The sequence below is a fragment of the Ictidomys tridecemlineatus genome, chromosome 11 (assembly GCF_052094955.1).
Source record: "Ictidomys tridecemlineatus isolate mIctTri1 chromosome 11, mIctTri1.hap1, whole genome shotgun sequence".
Classification (NCBI taxonomy): domain Eukaryota; kingdom Metazoa; phylum Chordata; class Mammalia; order Rodentia; family Sciuridae; genus Ictidomys; species Ictidomys tridecemlineatus.
Window position 1 is genome coordinate 41,513,259 of NC_135487.1, and position 17,469 is coordinate 41,530,727.

The window sequence follows — 17,469 nt, forward strand, 5'->3', positions numbered from 1 at the left end:
TTCTCTGGATCAAGGCACCTTCTCAGGCTGGGCTGTGAGGACTTTAGGAGGTTGTTCTGGGTCATTCACACCCTGCAGAGACATCAATTCACAACAACCTTTTGGGGTTAGGGGCAGCTCGTTATAAGAAGGTCTGGATGGTGCATAGTATATGAAGGAGATGGAGGAGGCTAGGCCTGGAGACAGCTCCAGTCCTGGGAGGGACTCTTATTATCCCTATCTTGTAGAGGAGGACACGGAGGCACAGGCAGCTAGTTTGATCAAGACCACACTATCCAAGATGGTGGAGCCAGAATCCAAACCCAGACCCTGGACCCCTTTCACCCCGTGCTGTGGTGCAGCGGTTTGCACCGTGGCCAGGGCATGGGCTCTGGGCTCCTGTTCCAGCTGCTCTGCTATTTCTACTTTGTGTGACGTTGGTCAGGTTACTCATCTGGGCCTCAATGTCCTCATCTATAAAGTGGGAATAGTGGTGACTCCTTGCTTTGTGAGACTCCACTTCAGTGCCGTGGCAGCTGTAATGTTTCTAGAAGTCACTGTTCAGTAGATATGGACTGTTCCTGCTGAACCCCAGATGAGCACAGGGCTCTACAATGTCAAGTTGCAGGATGCTGGCCTCCTCCAGCAGCATTCCAACCTGCAGGACGGTTCCTTGCTTCCCATGGCTGGCAGGTGTGGAGCCGCCTGGTCACACACTCAGCCCCACACTAGGCAAATGAGGTGATGTCAAAGCCTTGGCTGGGGCCCAGCCTCTGCAGCCTCCCTGTCCCTCCCTGCTCCTCCCTCCCTCAGATCTACACACACAGTCGGGGCGGCTGGGCCCAGAGGGAAGGTGAGAGGGCCAGGAGTGAAGGTGGACGGCTAGGCGTGCCTGTCCATTGGTGCATGCCACTTCCAGCCGGGCTGAGCTGTTGGACCTGGGATCGGGAACTGGCCCCCAAGGGATCCTGCTCTCTTTAACTTTAAGCCTCAATTTGCAGCAGTCCCAGAGCTTCGCCCCTCCCTGGCGTGCCTGTAGGGGTTAGCATGTGATTGTCCGCACTCCCTCTGCTGGGGGTGCACCGGCCGGGGCCTGGCCAGGTGGCCATGGCTGATGAGAAGACCTTCCGCATTGGCTTCATTGTGCTGGGGCTGTTCCTGCTGTCCCTCGGCACCTTCCTCATGAGCCACGACCGGCCCCAGGTCTACGGCACCTTCTACGCCATGGGCAGTGTCATGGTGATGGGAGGCGTTATCTGGAGCATGTGCCAGTGCTACCCCAAGGTAGGCAGTGCAGGGGCTGGGCGGGGGGAGGGGGGATGGGCCGGGGCCAAGGGTGCTGGCTGTGCCTCATTCCATGCTCCTGTCCCCATCCTTAGACCTCTCCATCCTTCCACTAGACTCCTGGGTTTCTTCTGCTCTCAGTACCTCCATTCACTCACCCGTCCATACTCACCCTGAGGGCTGATCAGAAGCCACTGGGCCCAGAGTCACGGGGGAGACAGTGACTGGTGCATGGTCCCAGAGGCTGACGAGTGCTCGCCGCACCAGGCTCTCCTGGTCTGTGGTGCTCATCTCCGTGGCTCCACGGCAGAGCAGAGAAGCCAAGGCTCGGAAAGGCGAGGTCCCAGAGCTGAGTAGCAGAGTCTGGGCTGGAGACTGTAAAGGGCGGTCCTCCACCTTGGGCCCTCCTGGGTCCCGGAGCCGCTGAGAGTCCTGGGGTGGGCCAGGCCTAACCCCCGTGCATGTGCTCTTTCAGTGTTTTATATATTCCTAGCCTGGTGAGCCCTCTAGTTTAGGCAAGAGCCCTGGTTCTGGAGTTCTGTGTTCTGGCTCCAGCTCTGTTCCAAACTCTGTGTGACCTTGTCTCTCTGAGCCTTAGTATCTTCATCAGCAAAATGGGGCCCCAAGTCTCTTCTGCAGCCTTGTGGGTTATTATGATCAGAACTGGGGTATGGGAATACTTGTGAGTTACAGAGTGTTATAATTAGATAAAGCACTGCGTTGTTACTGCTGTTTGCTGCCTTGTTCCTGTTTATCCTCCCAACAACCCTGTGGAATGGACGTGTCAGGATGTAAAACTTCCATACCCAGAGAGGTTGGGTAACTCTTCCAAGGTCACACAGCAGGTCAGAGACAGACTCGGAGAGACAAGGATCCTCCGTTTTCTCAATTATACAATTTGTGAGCAAAGAAGACAGGGTTTGGGGGGGATATCTGAGGCCCTGCTGAGCCTAACATGGAGAGCTCCAGGTCCAGGCACTCAGCCTCCCAGCCCCCAGCCCCTCCTCTCCTCCCACAAGAGTTCAGAGCAGGGAAGAGGCTTGGGCTGGTCCAATCTCTCCCAGTCCTGCCCTCTTTGTGGGCCAGCCCTGGGGTGTCAGTGTGTTGGCATCTGGGGCGGTCTGAGCTGGTTTGTGGTCATTTACCAAGCAGTTTACAGTCAACTCGCCTCTGTCCCTGCAATGCCCCGAGTAGAGGTCACTGGGAGAAGAGGGCCTTGGGGCCAGAGCCTCTACGTCAGAATCCTCCTCCCCCAGGGAGGAGCTAGACCTGGGGGGGGGGTCCATGGAACATGCAGGGTAGCATCCTTCCTGCTGCTGCCTTCCCCAGAGGTGGCCCGGGTGACCAGGATGGCAGTGGGTGGGACACTGCTGGGTTTTAATGAGCTCTTGTTGATGGGCTCACAAGCTCATGTGCCGTGGGGGCAGCATGGTGGGGGGGAACCCATGCCTTCCAGCTCCCACAGGCCCGGATGCAAACCCCTGCTTCTTCCGCCACCACTGTGGCCTTGGCAGAGGGGTCACCTCTGCCAGCGCCCTATGTGGCCAGGTGGGGGCATGCATGGGGGATGGGGCACCACCCTGGCAGAGCTGTTGCTCTGGACACAAGTGCTGGTGGCACTGGGTGGGTTGTGGGTGAGTCCAGGGAAGTGGGACAGTCCAGGTCTGTGTATGTGTGTGACTCAGGGACTCAGGTATTAGACCTGAAACAGGCAGGCTCCAAGAAGGGGAAGGAGAAAGGGTGTCATAAAAGAGGGGGACGCTGGGGAGTCCCACACGGTCCACTGGAGCCTGAGCCGCTGTAGCCGGTCCTCCCTGGAGCCCCTCCCCTGGCTCTCAGGGCCCATGGAAAGCTTCAGAGAAGGAATTTTCTGGATGGAATGAAATATAAATATAAGGAAATTGAATCAGCTAATAAAGATGAAGGTGAGGAGGAGCCATTACCCACGTGAATGAAGCTGTCTGTCTTTGAGGAGCTGGGGATCTAGTGGAGAGGCAGCTTTCTGCCTGAGGGGGAAGAAGCAGGCTTCGTGGAGAGGCTGAGCTGGGCTTTGTCGGTCACAGAGGAGTTGGTCAGGGAAGGCAGTCGAGGCAAGACCCCCAGACAGGAGAGCCACAGGGCCAAACACACATGGAGAACGAGGCATTTGGGCCAGTGTGGCTGGCGAAGGGCGAGGGGAGGAGGGTACAGGTGGGGAGGAGCGGGCTTGGCTCCTGGGGCCTGGATGCCCTGTGAGGCTTTTGGACCTTACGCTTTAGGTTGATGGGGCAAGGAAAGGCCACACGGTTAGCTTTGCAGTGTGACAAGGTTATCAGGCTGACCTCCATATGGAGGATAGTCTGGGGTGGCCAAATAGTGGGGGAGTGTCTCTGATCTACATGAGAGATGATGGTCGTCTGGACTGAGGCAGACAACCAAGGCTGTAGGATCGGAGAAGATATTTCCAGTCTCCCACGCAGGTGTGGAGTACCTACGGTGGCCGGGCCAGCTCCAGCACCTCACCTGGGTTATCTCGTGGAATTTCTAAAGCACTCCTGGTCAGATCTGGGCATGAATTGGGCCTCAGAACTGGGAGAGGGGCAAAGCTAGTTGGGGAGCCCTTGGACATGCTCAACCTAATAGCTCGGATGGTTCCAGGGAGCTGGAGAAGGGGAGGAGTGGCAGGGAGAGCCGAGCCTGGCCCCCAGGACCCCTTCCTCACTTGGCCTGGGGCCCTGTGGTCGAGGCACCTGAGCAGTCCATGGGCTTCCCTCTCTCTTCCTCCCTCCAGGGTCTCCTCTGTGTTCTGCCTACGCATGTCTACCTGGGTCCTCTCCCGGGAGCTCTCCAGAGCACCCACTGCGTCTAGATGAGGGCTGAGCTCCTTAGCCTGACATTCCCGGGTTTGGTCTCCACCGTCTGACCTCCCCCCAGCTCTGCCTGACCCCGTTCTTCCCCTCAGAACAGGAACTTGTGTTCTAAGATGTTGCCTCCTCCCCACCCCCTCCAGGCTTTCTTTAATGCTGCTCCTCCTGCTGCTGCTGATTGACAGTAATGGTGGCAGTGATGGTGGTATGACAATGACAATGATGGTGTGTGTGATAGGGATAGTGATGATGCTGATGGTGAGGATAATGAGGTGAAGATGGTGATATGATGGTGGTGGCAGTGATTGGCAGTGACAATGGTGTTGATGGTGATGGCGATGACTGACAGTGATAATGATGGTGGATGATAGTGAAGGTGGTGATGGTAAGGATAATGATGGTGAGGGTAAGAGTAAGGGTGGGGATGATGGTGGTTATGGTATTGAAGGTGATGGCGATGATTGACAGTGACAGTGGTGTTGATGGTGATGGTGATGATTGACAGTGACAGTGGTGTTGATGGTGATGGTGATGATTGACAGTGATGGTGATGATTGACAGTGATGATGGTGTTGATGGTGATGGTGATGATTGACAGTGATGGTGTTGGTGATGGGGATAGCGATGATTGACAGTGATGATGGTGTTGAAGGTGACAGCGATGATTGACAGTGACAGTGGTGTTGAAGGTGACAGTGAGGATTGACAGTGACAGTGGTGTTGAAGGTGACAGTGAGGATTGACAGTGACAGTGGTGTTGAAGGTGACAGTGAGGATTGACAGTGACAGTGGTGTTGATGGTGATGGCAATGATTGACAGTGACGATGATGGTGGATGATAGTGAAGGTGGTGATGGTGATGGTAAGGAGAGTGGTGGTGAGGGTGCGGGTAAGGGTGTGGATGATGGTGGTTATGGGATTGAAGGTGATGGTGATCATTGACAGTGATGGTGGTTGAGATGGTGATGGTGATGATTGACAGTGATGTTGGTGGTGACAGTGAAGCTGGCTGGCTATACAGCATCCTTGGTAGGGGTGGGAGATGCCCAGACCCTGCCTTATTTCTAAACATCTGGGGGAAGTTCACCCCTCACAGGGGCCTAGGAACCCCCCACCTATCATTCCCTTCTCCTCATCAGGACTGAGCTTCTCTGGCAGACGAGGGCCTTCTACTCACAGCACTCCATGGGAAGGGAGGAGGGGGCTGCTACTTCTGGGCCTGGTATAATACAGGAGGGTCTCAACAAATAGTTGTTTAAAAAATTTTCAAAAAATATTCCCTCTGAAGAGGAGCGCAGTCTGAGGTTTGCTGAGGGGTGGCTGTGCATGCGGCAGGCGCCGGGCCCAGAGGCTCCTCAAGAATGGCCTTCTGGAACCTTCTCCTGTGGGAGACAGGAAGAACCAGCACCATCTTTAACAACTGTGGTAAAATCACAAACATAAAATGAACAGTCTCAAACACCATCAGAACATAGTTCTGTGTTGTTCAGTCTGCTCAGGGTGGTATGGAATCCTCCAGAACTCTCCATTTTGCAAAAGTAAACTTTCCACCCACTAAACAGCACCTCCCATCACCCCTTTCCCTGTGTGACCCTGTGCTGTCACTCGTCCCAGTGCCTCAGCCACGTGGAATCTCCCTGGGGTTGTCTTCCCGTGTCTGGCTTATTCCACTCGGCCCGCCCTCGAGCTCCCCCCATGTTGTGGCATGGCAGAACTCCCTTGGTCTTCAAGGCTGATCAGGGCTCCATTGTGCATATTTACCAGGTTGGTTTACCTGCTCATCTGTCAGGGGACGCCTGGTGGCCGCCACCTTTTGATTTTTGTGCACAATGCTGCTCTGAGCACGGAGGCTACCCCACAATCCAGAACAGCACAGAGGAGCTCTGGGCGGAGTGTGACCTGCCCAGAGAAGGATCCTCACCCAGCGTCCCAGACCCCAAAGGCAGGGCTCCTCCACCACCCAGTGCCCCCACCTGGAGCTGGACTCATAGAACCCACTGGATCTCTGGAAATTCAGGGACAGAGATTGGAGGGTTTGACTGAAGCCACCCCTTTTTCTGTCCCTCTACTGCAACCTCTGAACCACTAAACACATGACCTGCTTTCCACTCATTCACCAGATATGGATGAAGTGCCTACTGTGTGCTGGGCATGTGCTGGGGGCACTGGATGAAGGCCCTGGGGATGGGCTGAGCTGTGAGCTCAGGGCAGGTTGTAATCACTCACTCATCTGCAACCACGATGCCCAGGAGAGTGCCTGCACACAGCAGGTGCTCAGTAAATGTTGGGGAAACGAAGAAGAGCCAGGATGAGAACAGGAGCCTGGATATCCATCTGCCCAAGGCTGCTGTGCCCTGAACAGCCTCCTCCCTTGTCCAACGGGGGGATCCTGCCTGGTCCAGCTTCTCTCCCAGGGTGTGTGGACAGGTTTGCACGACTCCAGGGAGAGAAGGAGGAGACAGAGGACTGCCCCACCTCACTGTAGTCACCTGCAGAAGGGCCATCTCCTTTTTGCCTGCAGATCGCCTTTGTACCTGCGGACTCCGACTTCCAAGGCATCCTGTCCCCGAAGCCCCTGGGCCTGTTGGAGAATGGGCTTGCCCCAGAGGTGAAGAGGTAGGTATGGGAGCAGTGGTCAGCCACCTAGACCAACCTCCCCCTGAGAAGCCAGTAGGGTGGTCTTTCCCTTCTCCTTGAGCAGGGCCCAGCCTTGCCTTCCCCCTTCCTAAGAACACACTGTCAGAAGTCATGGACTCTTTTGACTTTCAATTCTGTAGGTTAAGCATTATTACCCCCATTTTACAGAAGTGGAAATGGAGGCTCAGAGAAATCTCATGGGGAGTTGGAGGTGGGGCCTGAACTCTGGCCACTCTGGCCCCAACCTGCCTTCCCCCTGGAGGTGCCAAGCCCTGGCCCTTGCTCTGGGCACAGTTAAGAGCACTCTGGCCTCAGCTACCCAGGGTGTGACCTGGAACTCTGAAGGCCAGGCGTGGGCCCAGGTTGTCAGGCCTTAGAAGCTCGCTCTATTTGCTTGTAGATGGTGGTGACGATGGCATTTGCTGCTCCTGCAACAGAGTGAACACGTGTCCCAGTGAGAGTGCAGTGGTGGACCTGGGTGGGTGTGGGGACATCTCAAACTCTCTTGGGTCACAGGGCTAGTTATAGGAGTGAGTTGTTGTGACAGCTGGGGCTCAGGCCACCCTGGTCCTGGCCTGTTTCTTGTCATCCCCCAGTCATGGGACCTTGGGCAGGGGACTTTGTCTTCGAGTACTAGTGCCGCATCTCCACGGGCGCAAGCCAGCTTCAGTCCCCATGCCTGGGTTTCCCCATGGCACCTCCAGAGTCACGGGGCAATTAGAAGAGCTGAGCCCCAGCTGGCCCTCTAGCAGCCCTCAGAGCCGTGGGTTCTTATGGCCGACACACTCCCATCTCTAAAATGGAATGGTAATTTCTGCCTCCAGATGTTGTTCAAAATAACAGGATGATGCGGTTGGGCACCCACAAACTCTCCAAGTAACTGGCCTTATTTGCCATCACACCCTTTGGAGACACCAAGTGCAAGTCAGAGGTGGGGTCAGGCCTGGATCCTGCACTTAATTTACTCACCTTCCTGGCCTCTGCCTCCTCATCCATGAAGTGGGTCCAGGGATGCCCCCTGAAGCTTCTTGTGAGGTTCAGGGCGATCACGTACCAGAGCAAGCAGGACAGGAGAGGACAGATGCCGAGGCCAGCTGCGTGCCTCATTGCCCACCTGCCTCTTCTCTCTCCTGCTCTGTCTGCTCCCTGCAGCCCCCAGGCCCCCTACGTCAGGCTGTGGGAGGAGGCGGCCTACGACCAGAGCCTGCCTGACTTCAGCCATATCCAGATGAAGGTCCTGGGCCATAGCGAGGATCCTCGCCCACTGCTGGCCCCTGAGACACAGCCAAGAACCAGCGATGGAGAAGCAGGTGGCCCGCAGGATGCCCAGGCCTGGGTGGAGGCCGCTGTGGTCGTCCACAGGGGCTTGGATGAGAATGAGGAGGAAAGACACCGAACTCAGAACAGGCCTGGGTGAGCGCAGAGCTGAGGAGCAGAGGCTGCCCAGCTCCAGGGCAGAGGAGGGCGGGGGTGTGGGACCCCAGAGTGGGGAACAGGACACTCGGGACAGAGGGGAGGGCAGTGGGGGGTGCAGGTCACTCAGAGCAGCAGGCAGAGTGGTGACGAGGAGTCGGGCCTGGGTGGGAATCCCAGCTCCCTTCTGTGTCTCCATGGCAAGTTTCCTGCTCTCCTGGGCCTCAGTTTCCCCAATGGGAAGTCACTCCTACCACACAGGGCTGTTGTAGAATAGGGACACAGTAAGCCCTTGCTTTCTCTGAATGTTGTCGTGGGTAGCAGCGATCCTGAAGCCAGAGGACCCAGGATCAAATCCTGACCCTGCCGCTGGCTTGCCCTGTGACCTGCAGCAACTGGGCTCTTAGATTCACCCATTTATTTGCTTATTGCATTATCAATTCTGGGCACCAACTCTCTGCCAGGCCTTCACTGGCCTCCTCTGCAGCCTTCAAGAACTCCCACTCCAGCTGGGGAGGCAGACAAAGGAACAAAGGGACCCCTGGTGTGTCAGGGGCTGTGAGGGACCAAGGGAGAACCCTGGATGATTGGGGAAGTGTAGGAATGGCCTGGTTTGGATAATACCATAAGAGCCCTGTTTCTTGAGCACTTATTATGTGGTAGAAATCATGCAAAGTGCTTTGTATGTATTTTCTGCCATAAACTCAGAAACAACCACAGGAGGGAACACGTATTTCTCCTGCTTTATAGGAGAGGAAGCTGAGCCCCAGAGAGGTGAGCTGGCCTCCCCCAGGCCTTGCAGCTGGGGGTTGGCTCTGGACCCAGTCAATCTGACTCAGAGCTACTCTCTGCCTCTGCAGCTCCCCAGCCTGTCCCCAGGGCCCTGCGCCCTTGGCCTCCTTCCAAGATGACCTGGACTTGGGCTCCAGTGAAGGTAGCAGCCCCAACCCATCTCCACCTGCTGGGAAGGAACCTCACCCCCTAGCACAGAAGCACCGGGCCTGCAGGGGCACACGGGACCACTTCTATGACTTTGCCTTAATTGATGATGCTTCTGTGTCAGAGGATGGGCCCCGAGAGGGGCAGCTGTGGGAGACAGCTCTGCCCAGCAACAGCTGGCAGCAGTACCCAAGGACAAAGGAGGTGGAGGAGGAGAAGGCTGTAGACGCAGGTGTGGAGGAGCCCGAGGAGGAAGAGGAAGACTTGTACTACGGACTGCCAGACAGCCCCGGGGACCCCCTCCCCGACAAAGAACTGGGCTTTGAGCCAGACACCCAGGGCTAAGGTGGAACTGCGCTCAAGTTTCTAGACTGACCTCTCAGGGCTTCAGTTTCCCTATCTGCGAAATGGGATCATAGGGAGGATCAACGGAGACAGTGGACCGAAGAGCATTCTGAGAACTCTGGAGGAACACCAGGGAGGAGAGGGGCTCTTCCAGTAGTTAGCTCTCAATGGAAAGCTCTTTTTTTGAGGCAGGGGAGGGTCCTGGGGATTGAACTCAGGGGCACTCAACACTGAGCCCCATCCCCAGCCCTACTTTGCATTCTATTTAGAGACAGGGTCTCACTGAGTTGCTTAGCGCCTAGCCATTGCTGAGGCTGTCTTTGAACTTGCAATCTTCCTGCCTCAGCCTCCTAAGGCGCTGGGATTACAGGCGTGCGCCACCATGCCCAGCTTTTGGCAAGCTCTGGAAGGTCAAATGGGATTTGTTGTGAAGATCCACAGCAGCTGGGCTCTCAAAAGCTTTTTCTGCTTCCCCAAAGCCAGCCTCTGACAGGGCGCCTGTGTGGTGCTACCCAAGGGCCCTCGGGCTCCCCTTGCCCACTGAGTTCTGGTCCACAGGAAGGTGATGTGGTCCGACTCAAACTGACTGGGTCTCCCCCTGGCCCAGTCCCTCCTGCAGTTCCCACTGTTGCTTCGCCAGGATCCAAACCTTCCGTGACTGACCCCTCCCGGCCACCCAGCTGCAGCCCTGGGCAGTACCACCTCCTTCTCTGCTTCTCCAGTCCCCATCCTGCAGCTCACAGACTTGTCCAAGCTCCTCTCCACCAAGAAGCCCTGGTTCCCGCCAATTCAAGCTCAGTCTGCAAACCCCTGCGGAGACGGTCTCCTCTGACGTTGCTGCCTTGGGAATGGGTGGTCCTCACTCCTCGGTGCTCCCTCTGGGGCTCATACATGTATCACTGTGGCATCAGACCTGCCTCCTGCTCCAGGGTGGCATCTTGGTGGGTTTGGTGGCCTGGAGCCTGGGTCACTGAGGGTGTGCAGGACTCACGAAGGGCCAGGAACCTGTTGCAGATAATGTCACCCTCTTCCACTTCCCCAACTTTTGGACACATGGCCTCTTGACTCCCTGGCATTAAAACTTCCAGATGGCTAAGCCTGGCATAGAGCTCCCAGGATGGTACCCACCATTGGCCCACAGAGCTTGGTTGCTTTGGCTGAGAGTGGGTGGAATTAAGCATCCTGAATTAAGTCCGTTAGACTCGAGTGGTATTTCCTGAGCATTTACTATGTCCCTGAGGCTCAGCTGGGATCATCAGGAGGGAAGAAGCATGAATAACTGATATGGTTCTTGACCCAAAAGGGCTCACCATCCAGCGAGCCAACTTTCTTGTAAGTTTGAGACAAGAGCACAGAGCTAAGGTGAGAGCAGAGACATCAACGATGACACCAGAGGCAGCACAGTGACAACGGAACAATCATCTGGGCCCATCAAGGGCAGCAGCAAAGAGCCTCGGCAGCCCTGAAGGCCTGGCTGTGTTGTGGCGTCACAGGGCAACGCCTGCCTCCTGTGGATCTCTGCCAAGTCCCTCTGTGCCCCAGCCTGGGACAGTGGCAGCTCGCTGTGGAGAAAAGGGCAGTGGTGCCACCTCAGACCAGGTCCCTCACCCAGGGCTTGTTCCCTGGACCACCTGGGAGTGGGAGGCCTCACCGGGCTGGGCCTCTGGGTGGAGGTTGGGGGTCTTGGCTGAGGGAAGGGGAAACCCCTCTGCTGGGTCCTTTCTGGACCATTTCTACCTCTGCAGTGAAGGGTGCCACCTTCACCCTCTCTGCTGATGGGACACAAGAACAGATGTCCCTGCTCATGCCCTAGTCATGGCTGAGCAGCGTGAGGTGCAGCGTGCCCTGCGCTCTGGTGGTCAAGGTAGGAACTCCCGTGACCCACATCAGAAAGAGCACCAGCGCCAAGGCTGAAATAAAAAAGCTGTCAACAGTGAAGGACACCTTTATTCATCTGAAAATTCCTTTCTGCCCTTGGGGCAGGATGAATGAGCCAACACGGGGCTGTGTGGGCGCCTGAGAGTGAGCGTCAGACCTCCCTGTGCCTACCGCTGGGGGAAGCAGCTCCAGGGCCCTAAGACACAACTGCAGGGCCCTGGACCCCATCCCCAGAGAACCCCTGGTGGCCAGCCCTGCCAGCAGAGACTGCCCTGGGGGCCTGGAAAGAGGTTTCCTGTCCCACCGTCCAGTGAGGAGACCACAAGCCTGATCTGCCTGGGATGGTCCGCGTTTGCACTGTCTCTGCCCTCAAAGCTACCCGCTCTGGATGACAAGTTACAGATTCACCCTCCCTGCCCTGTGACCTGGGGCCAGTCAGGGGACCTCACTTAGCTCCCTTGTGCATGAACAGGAGATGACGCACCCACAGCTCTGAGTCTTGCAGGGTCGTGTGGTGGGGGACTTGGGGGCCTCCATCTGTCGGGGCCCTGCGGTCAGAGACCCCCAGGAGCGCAGCCTCGGTTAACCAGGCAGGTTCTCTCCTCTCGTGGTGGGGATCCGGCACCCTGGGAACCAGGGACTTGCCCTTCCGGGGGGCTGCGCTGGGCGCTCCCAGACCTGGTGCCCTCGGGAAGCAGGTGAGTCCCTGGCCAGGCGTCCTCATCCATCCTGCCCGGAAGGCAGAGCCCAGACGGAAGCCAAAGCTGCCACTGGGCAAAGAGGAGGCTGCAGTCACCCTAGAGCCCAGAGGCCGACTGTCCTTCCTGTGGCTTGGGCACCGTTTCTGGTGGTCCCCTCCATGGTGACCGCCGTGTGCTCCTGCCTTCCTGCTCCAGGAACCCCACTCTGGGGCCTGATGGCGGCTGGGGAGGGCCTGCTGGGGGCAGGGAGGGTTCTGAGCTTGGCATTTGAGAGCAGGGGCAGTTGCTCACTTGCCACCTTGTCTGAACCCACCACGGGCTTCACCCCATGGCCATGCCAACATCTAGTCCCCTCTAGGAATGCCGGCACCCCTGGATGTCCCTGGAGGTGGTCAAGTGACCTGGAGGTCCCAGGGGTGGGCAGGGGTGCCAGAAATGACCAGAGGAACCACCTTGGGATGGCAAAGGCGGTCTGTGTGCCAGGGCCTGCTCACCCTCCTGTCAGCTCAGACATCTCCACTCTCTGGGCACAAGGAGCTTGGGCTCTGCCCACTGCTGGCTGAGACCTTGGGCTTCACATCATCACCCCTCCCTCTCTCTGTGTGATTAGGAAAAAGGATCAAGATTCCACTTCCACGCCCAGCCCTTGGGTGCTGTGTGCCGGGCACATTCTCACACATACTTCTTCATCTGGTCCTCAAAATAGCCCCGGGGTGACAGATCTACTGACCCTCATGTTTCTTCTAAATCTCAGACTTGGGCATGAAAGGCCTGGGTTTGTGCTCAGCCTGGGCCCATTCCCTGCTGTGTGAACAAGTCACTGACCCTCCCTGATTCTCAGTGCCCACTCAGATGCAGTGGGAAGGATAATACCTACCCCTTGGGCTGCCATGAAAACTTGCCAGGCGACCCTCCAGAGAGCTGGGGGCTTCCAGGTACCAGCTCACTGAATTTGACCCTGGGAGAAGGGCATGGCGGGCGGGCTGGGACTCCAGCATAGGACCCCTGAGCCTGGGCTGGCGCCCTGTGCACCGCTCCACACTGATTTCATTCACCTCATTCACACAGGCAAGGTCGGCGTATGGCCCCCACTTTGCAAGAAACCGAGGCTCAGGCTAAATAATTTGCCCATCGTTCCAGAGAAGGATTAAATGGAGGAGAGGACATCTAGCTGCAAGGGGTTCCCTTCCCAGTAGGAATTTTCCAGTAGCCCCAGGCTATTCTGACTCTAGTGCCAACAGGAGAGAGACCCACACCAACCGATCAGGTGGCTGGTCCCTCTGAGCACCTACTGCCCCTTGCCCTCTGCTTGTGCTGAGGGAGACACACCCTTGCTCCCACATCTTCTATGACTCCCTATTTCCTCCCACGCAAAGGTCAGAGACTTTAGCCTCTTGCCCTCAAATTCCTTACCCATAAAATGGAGATAATACTGTCCACTTAGGAGACCCGTGTGAGGCCTGGATATGATCCCGCATATTGAGCACGCAGCCTGGCACCTGCAGAGCCCTCGGTGAACGGTGGTTATCACTGTGCTCATCGTTTGCCAAGATGAGGGGCCTGCACACAGCACGGACATCGGGAGCCAGCACAGGCTTGAGGTTGGCATCCAAGTACTGTGTCATCAGCACTTCCCCAATGCAGGTCAGTGTCACCAGGGGAATCAGACTCTTCAGGAAGCTCTAGAATCCTAGAACCCTCCTAAGAGAAGTCTGGATGGTCTGAGTTTGGAATAAGAAAGTCTGTTGATTCTAAAGCACGACAGGGCTTCGGCTTTTGCTTTTTTCTAACGGGATGATTAAGGATCCCAATAACCAGGAGGTTGCAAGCCAGGATTTAAACAGGCAGAGGGAAGGGACGAGGGCATCCCAGGCAGAGAGTGTGACATGGGCAAGCCCTGAAGGAGGGACGGGGGAAGAGGTGGCTCCCAAAACCTGGAGGAGGCTGGTCTGGCGGGAGTGGTAGAGGTCAAGGTTGGAGTGGTAGAGGTCAAGGTCAGAGGGGGGCTCCTTGATTCAGTCTGATGAGCCATGGGGATCCACCAACAGTTCTTGAGCAGAGGAGTGATAGGTGCCAAAGGAACCGACAGGTGGGTGTGGTCAGCGCAGAGGGGAAGGACGCAGGCAGGGATCTGTCCTCTCCTAGGAAGTGAGCCCCAGCTTCTCCAAGAGGCCACTCATTCCTGGCCACTCTGAAGGGTCCACGGGGGAGGAGGAACTACTGGTGGGAAGGTCAGGAGCTCTGGCTCACCCACCACACTCAAGGACTGGCCTAGGGTAGACAGGGACGCCGGGGAGCGAGGGGGTGGGGGGCAGCTCAGGACAGGTGTGGAGGGGGTGGAGAGGACACGGGGACCGAACCTGGATGGGCTGTGGGCGTTGTCCTGGAGTACACAGGAAGGCCCGGAGGTGGGGGACTGGAGTGACAAGGACATAAGTTTAGATTCTACAGAAGGAAGAGGACTTATAACTCTCAGACCTGCCCGCCCAGCTGCCTGAAGGTTGCCTTGGTTGGAAAGATCAGTGATCTCACAAGAGAAACAAATGGAAACATGATCAACCTCAGGAATGGCCGGAAGAATGCAAATTAAAACAACAGGCAACCCTGTTTCACCCCCACACGGTGACATTCTGCCGACAAGAACAACCATGAGGATAGGTGGTGTGGGCAGACCAAGGGGGAACGGCGCCCTCTCTCACATGGCCAGTGGGAATCGAGATGACAGAAGTTTTGGGTTTGGCAATGCGGCAATACCCGAACCTGGCCCCACTAGAATCAGCCATTCCACATCCAGGAACTGCTCATGGAGCCAATGCAAATAACTGGAGAAGTGTGCCAAGATGTGCTTCTTGTGGTATTGATAAGGATAGTTCAGATGTGGCAAGAATCCCAGTACCCACAAATAGATGAGCTCAGTAGCTACACTACAGCTATGCAAGGGGGTGCCTTCAGCCATTCAGAACCAAATCCGCTTGAGCTCTCATTGTAGCACAAATGAGAATTGCAATTACTCGTTTCTTTGATGAATTTCTGTATGCCTTATTAGATGCGAGGCTCCTTGAAGACAAAGACTAACGATGTTCACCATTATGTCCTCAGTGTCTACTTAAGTGCCTGGATTGCAGGATGCTGTCAATAAATAATTGTTAAATGATGCCACGGAGTCTATATTTCTCCCCCCACCCCCACCCCAGGGTCCTGAGGATTGACCCAGGGGAGCTTTACCACTGAGCTACATCCCCAGCACTTTTTGACTTTTCACTTTATTACGAGACAGGGTCTCACCAAGTAGCTGGGATTACAGGTGTGTGCCACCGCACCTGGCCCCTGAGTCTGTATTTCTTGATGTGAAAAATTGTTAGGATCATGATGTGGATATCAGGTGTCTCCCCAAAGCTCCTATTAATGCAGGAATATTCAGAGGTGAAATGATTGCCTTATGAGGGCTGTAACCTCCCAGTTTGAATGGACTGCACGGCTGGAGCAGGTGGCCACAGAGAGCATGCCCTGGCAGGGTGCATCTTCCCTGTGACCTCTTCTCTCTCTCCCTCTCCTTCCTTGCTGCCTTGAGGGGAGCAGCTTCCCTTCTCTCTCCCCTTCCTCCATGATGTGCCGCTGTGCCTTTGGCCCATAATAAGGGAGCAATCCATCTAAGGACTGAGAGCTCCGAAATTAAGCCCCAGATAAACGTATTCCTTTGCTAAGTGGTTCTTGTCGGGCATTTTGGTTACAAAAACAAAGCTGACTAACACACGGTTAATTCCCTCTTTTATTGATTTTGTTTTGGGGGGACCACATGCCTACTCTCATTTGACAAATTATGTTTGATTCAAAGTCAATCATTACAATCCTATTTTTTGCTGCTAAGAGCAGCCATGAGATTCAGTTCTGGCCAATGAGACTTACAGAGAAATTTGTTGGGAGTCACTTCTGAAAAAGTTTTTGTTTTCCTCATTAAAAAAAAACAAAAACAAAACAAAACAAAACAAAAAACCATGACTGCCTTTGCTGGCCTTGAATACATATATAGAGGCTGGAGCTGCAGCAGCCATACTGCAACCATAGGAAAATTCCAAGAGACTCAACAGAGGTGCTGGAGCTAACATTTTTGCACCAGTGAACCACAGCCGGCGACCTTAGGTGCTCTATTTATGTGAGGAAAAATTAACCTCTGTTTGTTAAAGCAGCCGAATACACTTCCAATAGATTTGATACTGAATTGCTTAGTTTGGATGTTGAGTGTCCCCAAAGGTCCACACATTAAAGGCTTGGTCCTCAGGGTGGTGCTGTCAGAAAGTGCAATGGACTGCTAGGGAGCAAGGGCCTGTGGAAGGTTCTTGGGTCATTGGGGCATGCCCTTGAAGGGGGTTGGGGACCCAGCCCACTCCTCTTTCTCTCTTTTTCTCCCTGGGTATAAGGTGAGCGGTTTGCTTCACTACATGCCCTCTGCCGCCCAGCACCCTCCCAAGGGGCCCAAAGCAATAGGTCTGCTGGGTCTTGGACTGGGAACTCCAAAAACTATGAGTCGAAGAAACATTTTTCTTTATAAATGAATTGTCTCAGGCATTACATTATAATGATGGGAATCTGACCTTTCTCTCTCTACACACATCAATATGTTCAATAATGAAGAGAAAAAAGTTTAAGTGACTATGTCTGGGTAGAAGGATTCTCCTTCATACTTTTTATCTTATGATTTTTTTTCACAAGCAGGTAAATAAATAATGATCAGAAAAAGAAGATTTTTCATTTCAAAAGTAAACAATTTTACTAATTATATTATCATATAATTATACTAATGTATAACCCAATACTAATTATAGATATTTTTGGAACAAGCAAAGTGCTGGTCTCCTGAGGATTCAGACACCAAGCAGGAGGCTGGACTTGACCTCCAAGCTTCCCTTGGAGCAGAGTGTGATTGTAACCTTAGGAGGGCAGAGGGGCCAGGGAGACAGGGGAGAGCCCGAGGCTAGGGAGGGGCGCTGGTGCCCTTCAGCTCCTGCAAGGACTTGTCCATCTGACCGTCCTGGTCTGCTAGGAGGCCCTGCCTTCCCCACAGCCAGCCTGTCTGGCGGGTTCTCGTGCCAGGTGGATGTGTGGGTGGAAGGGGGAGCCGACCCCAGCTGTCCCAGCCCAGGAATGGGGCAGCTGGGGGTCTGCAGGGTGGACAGGCAGCACCTGTATTGGCCGTAAACAGGCTGACGGGAAGGGCACGGCCACTCTTCCCACACCAACCTGGATCATCTGTGAAAGTGACCCTGAGGAGAAGCAGAGGGAGGAGAGATGCCTCCAAGGACAGAAGGGCAGTGTGTTGGGAGGGAGGACGCTATTGATTCTCTCTCAGCAAACACCCTCAGGGCCGTGGCCGTGCTGTGGGACCAGCCTGATGTGACTACTGCCAGCCTGTTGCAGTGACAGCCGTGGCTCCAGGTGCCCGTGGTGTG

The 17,469-nt window shown here is 55.3% G+C and overlaps 1 protein-coding gene across 2 annotated transcripts; it reads left to right on the top strand.

Moving 5' to 3' along the window:
* The first annotated feature begins 730 nt into the window (after window positions 1-730).
* Window positions 731-15,177, top strand: Bsnd (barttin CLCNK type accessory subunit beta). 2 transcript variants are annotated; one of them, XM_078026331.1, is made up of 5 exons: window positions 731-832; window positions 981-1,263; window positions 6,631-6,725; window positions 7,899-8,159; window positions 9,020-15,177. In XM_078026331.1, exons 2-5 carry the CDS (start codon window positions 1,087-1,089, stop codon window positions 9,441-9,443), a joined length of 957 nt encoding a protein of 318 aa, XP_077882457.1. In that variant the 5' UTR covers window positions 731-832; window positions 981-1,086; the 3' UTR covers window positions 9,444-15,177. The 2 variants fall into 2 exon arrangements, with proteins under 2 accessions (XP_077882457.1, XP_021582544.2); XM_021726869.3 differs by having other exon boundaries at window positions 783-1,263.
* The last annotated feature ends 2,292 nt before the right edge of the window (window positions 15,178-17,469 follow it).

Excerpts from the sequence above, each read along its gene's own strand:
- Bsnd (XM_078026331.1), top strand. The coding sequence starts at position 1,087 with ATGGCTGATGAGAAGACCTTCCGCATTGGCTTCATTGTGCTGGGGCTG. Across the intron at positions 1,264-6,630 it reads TGTGCCAGTGCTACCCCAAG|ATCGCCTTTGTACCTGCGGA; the intron begins GTAGGCAGTGCA and ends TTTTGCCTGCAG. Across the intron at positions 8,160-9,019 it reads CGAACTCAGAACAGGCCTGG|CTCCCCAGCCTGTCCCCAGG; the intron begins GTGAGCGCAGAG and ends CTGCCTCTGCAG.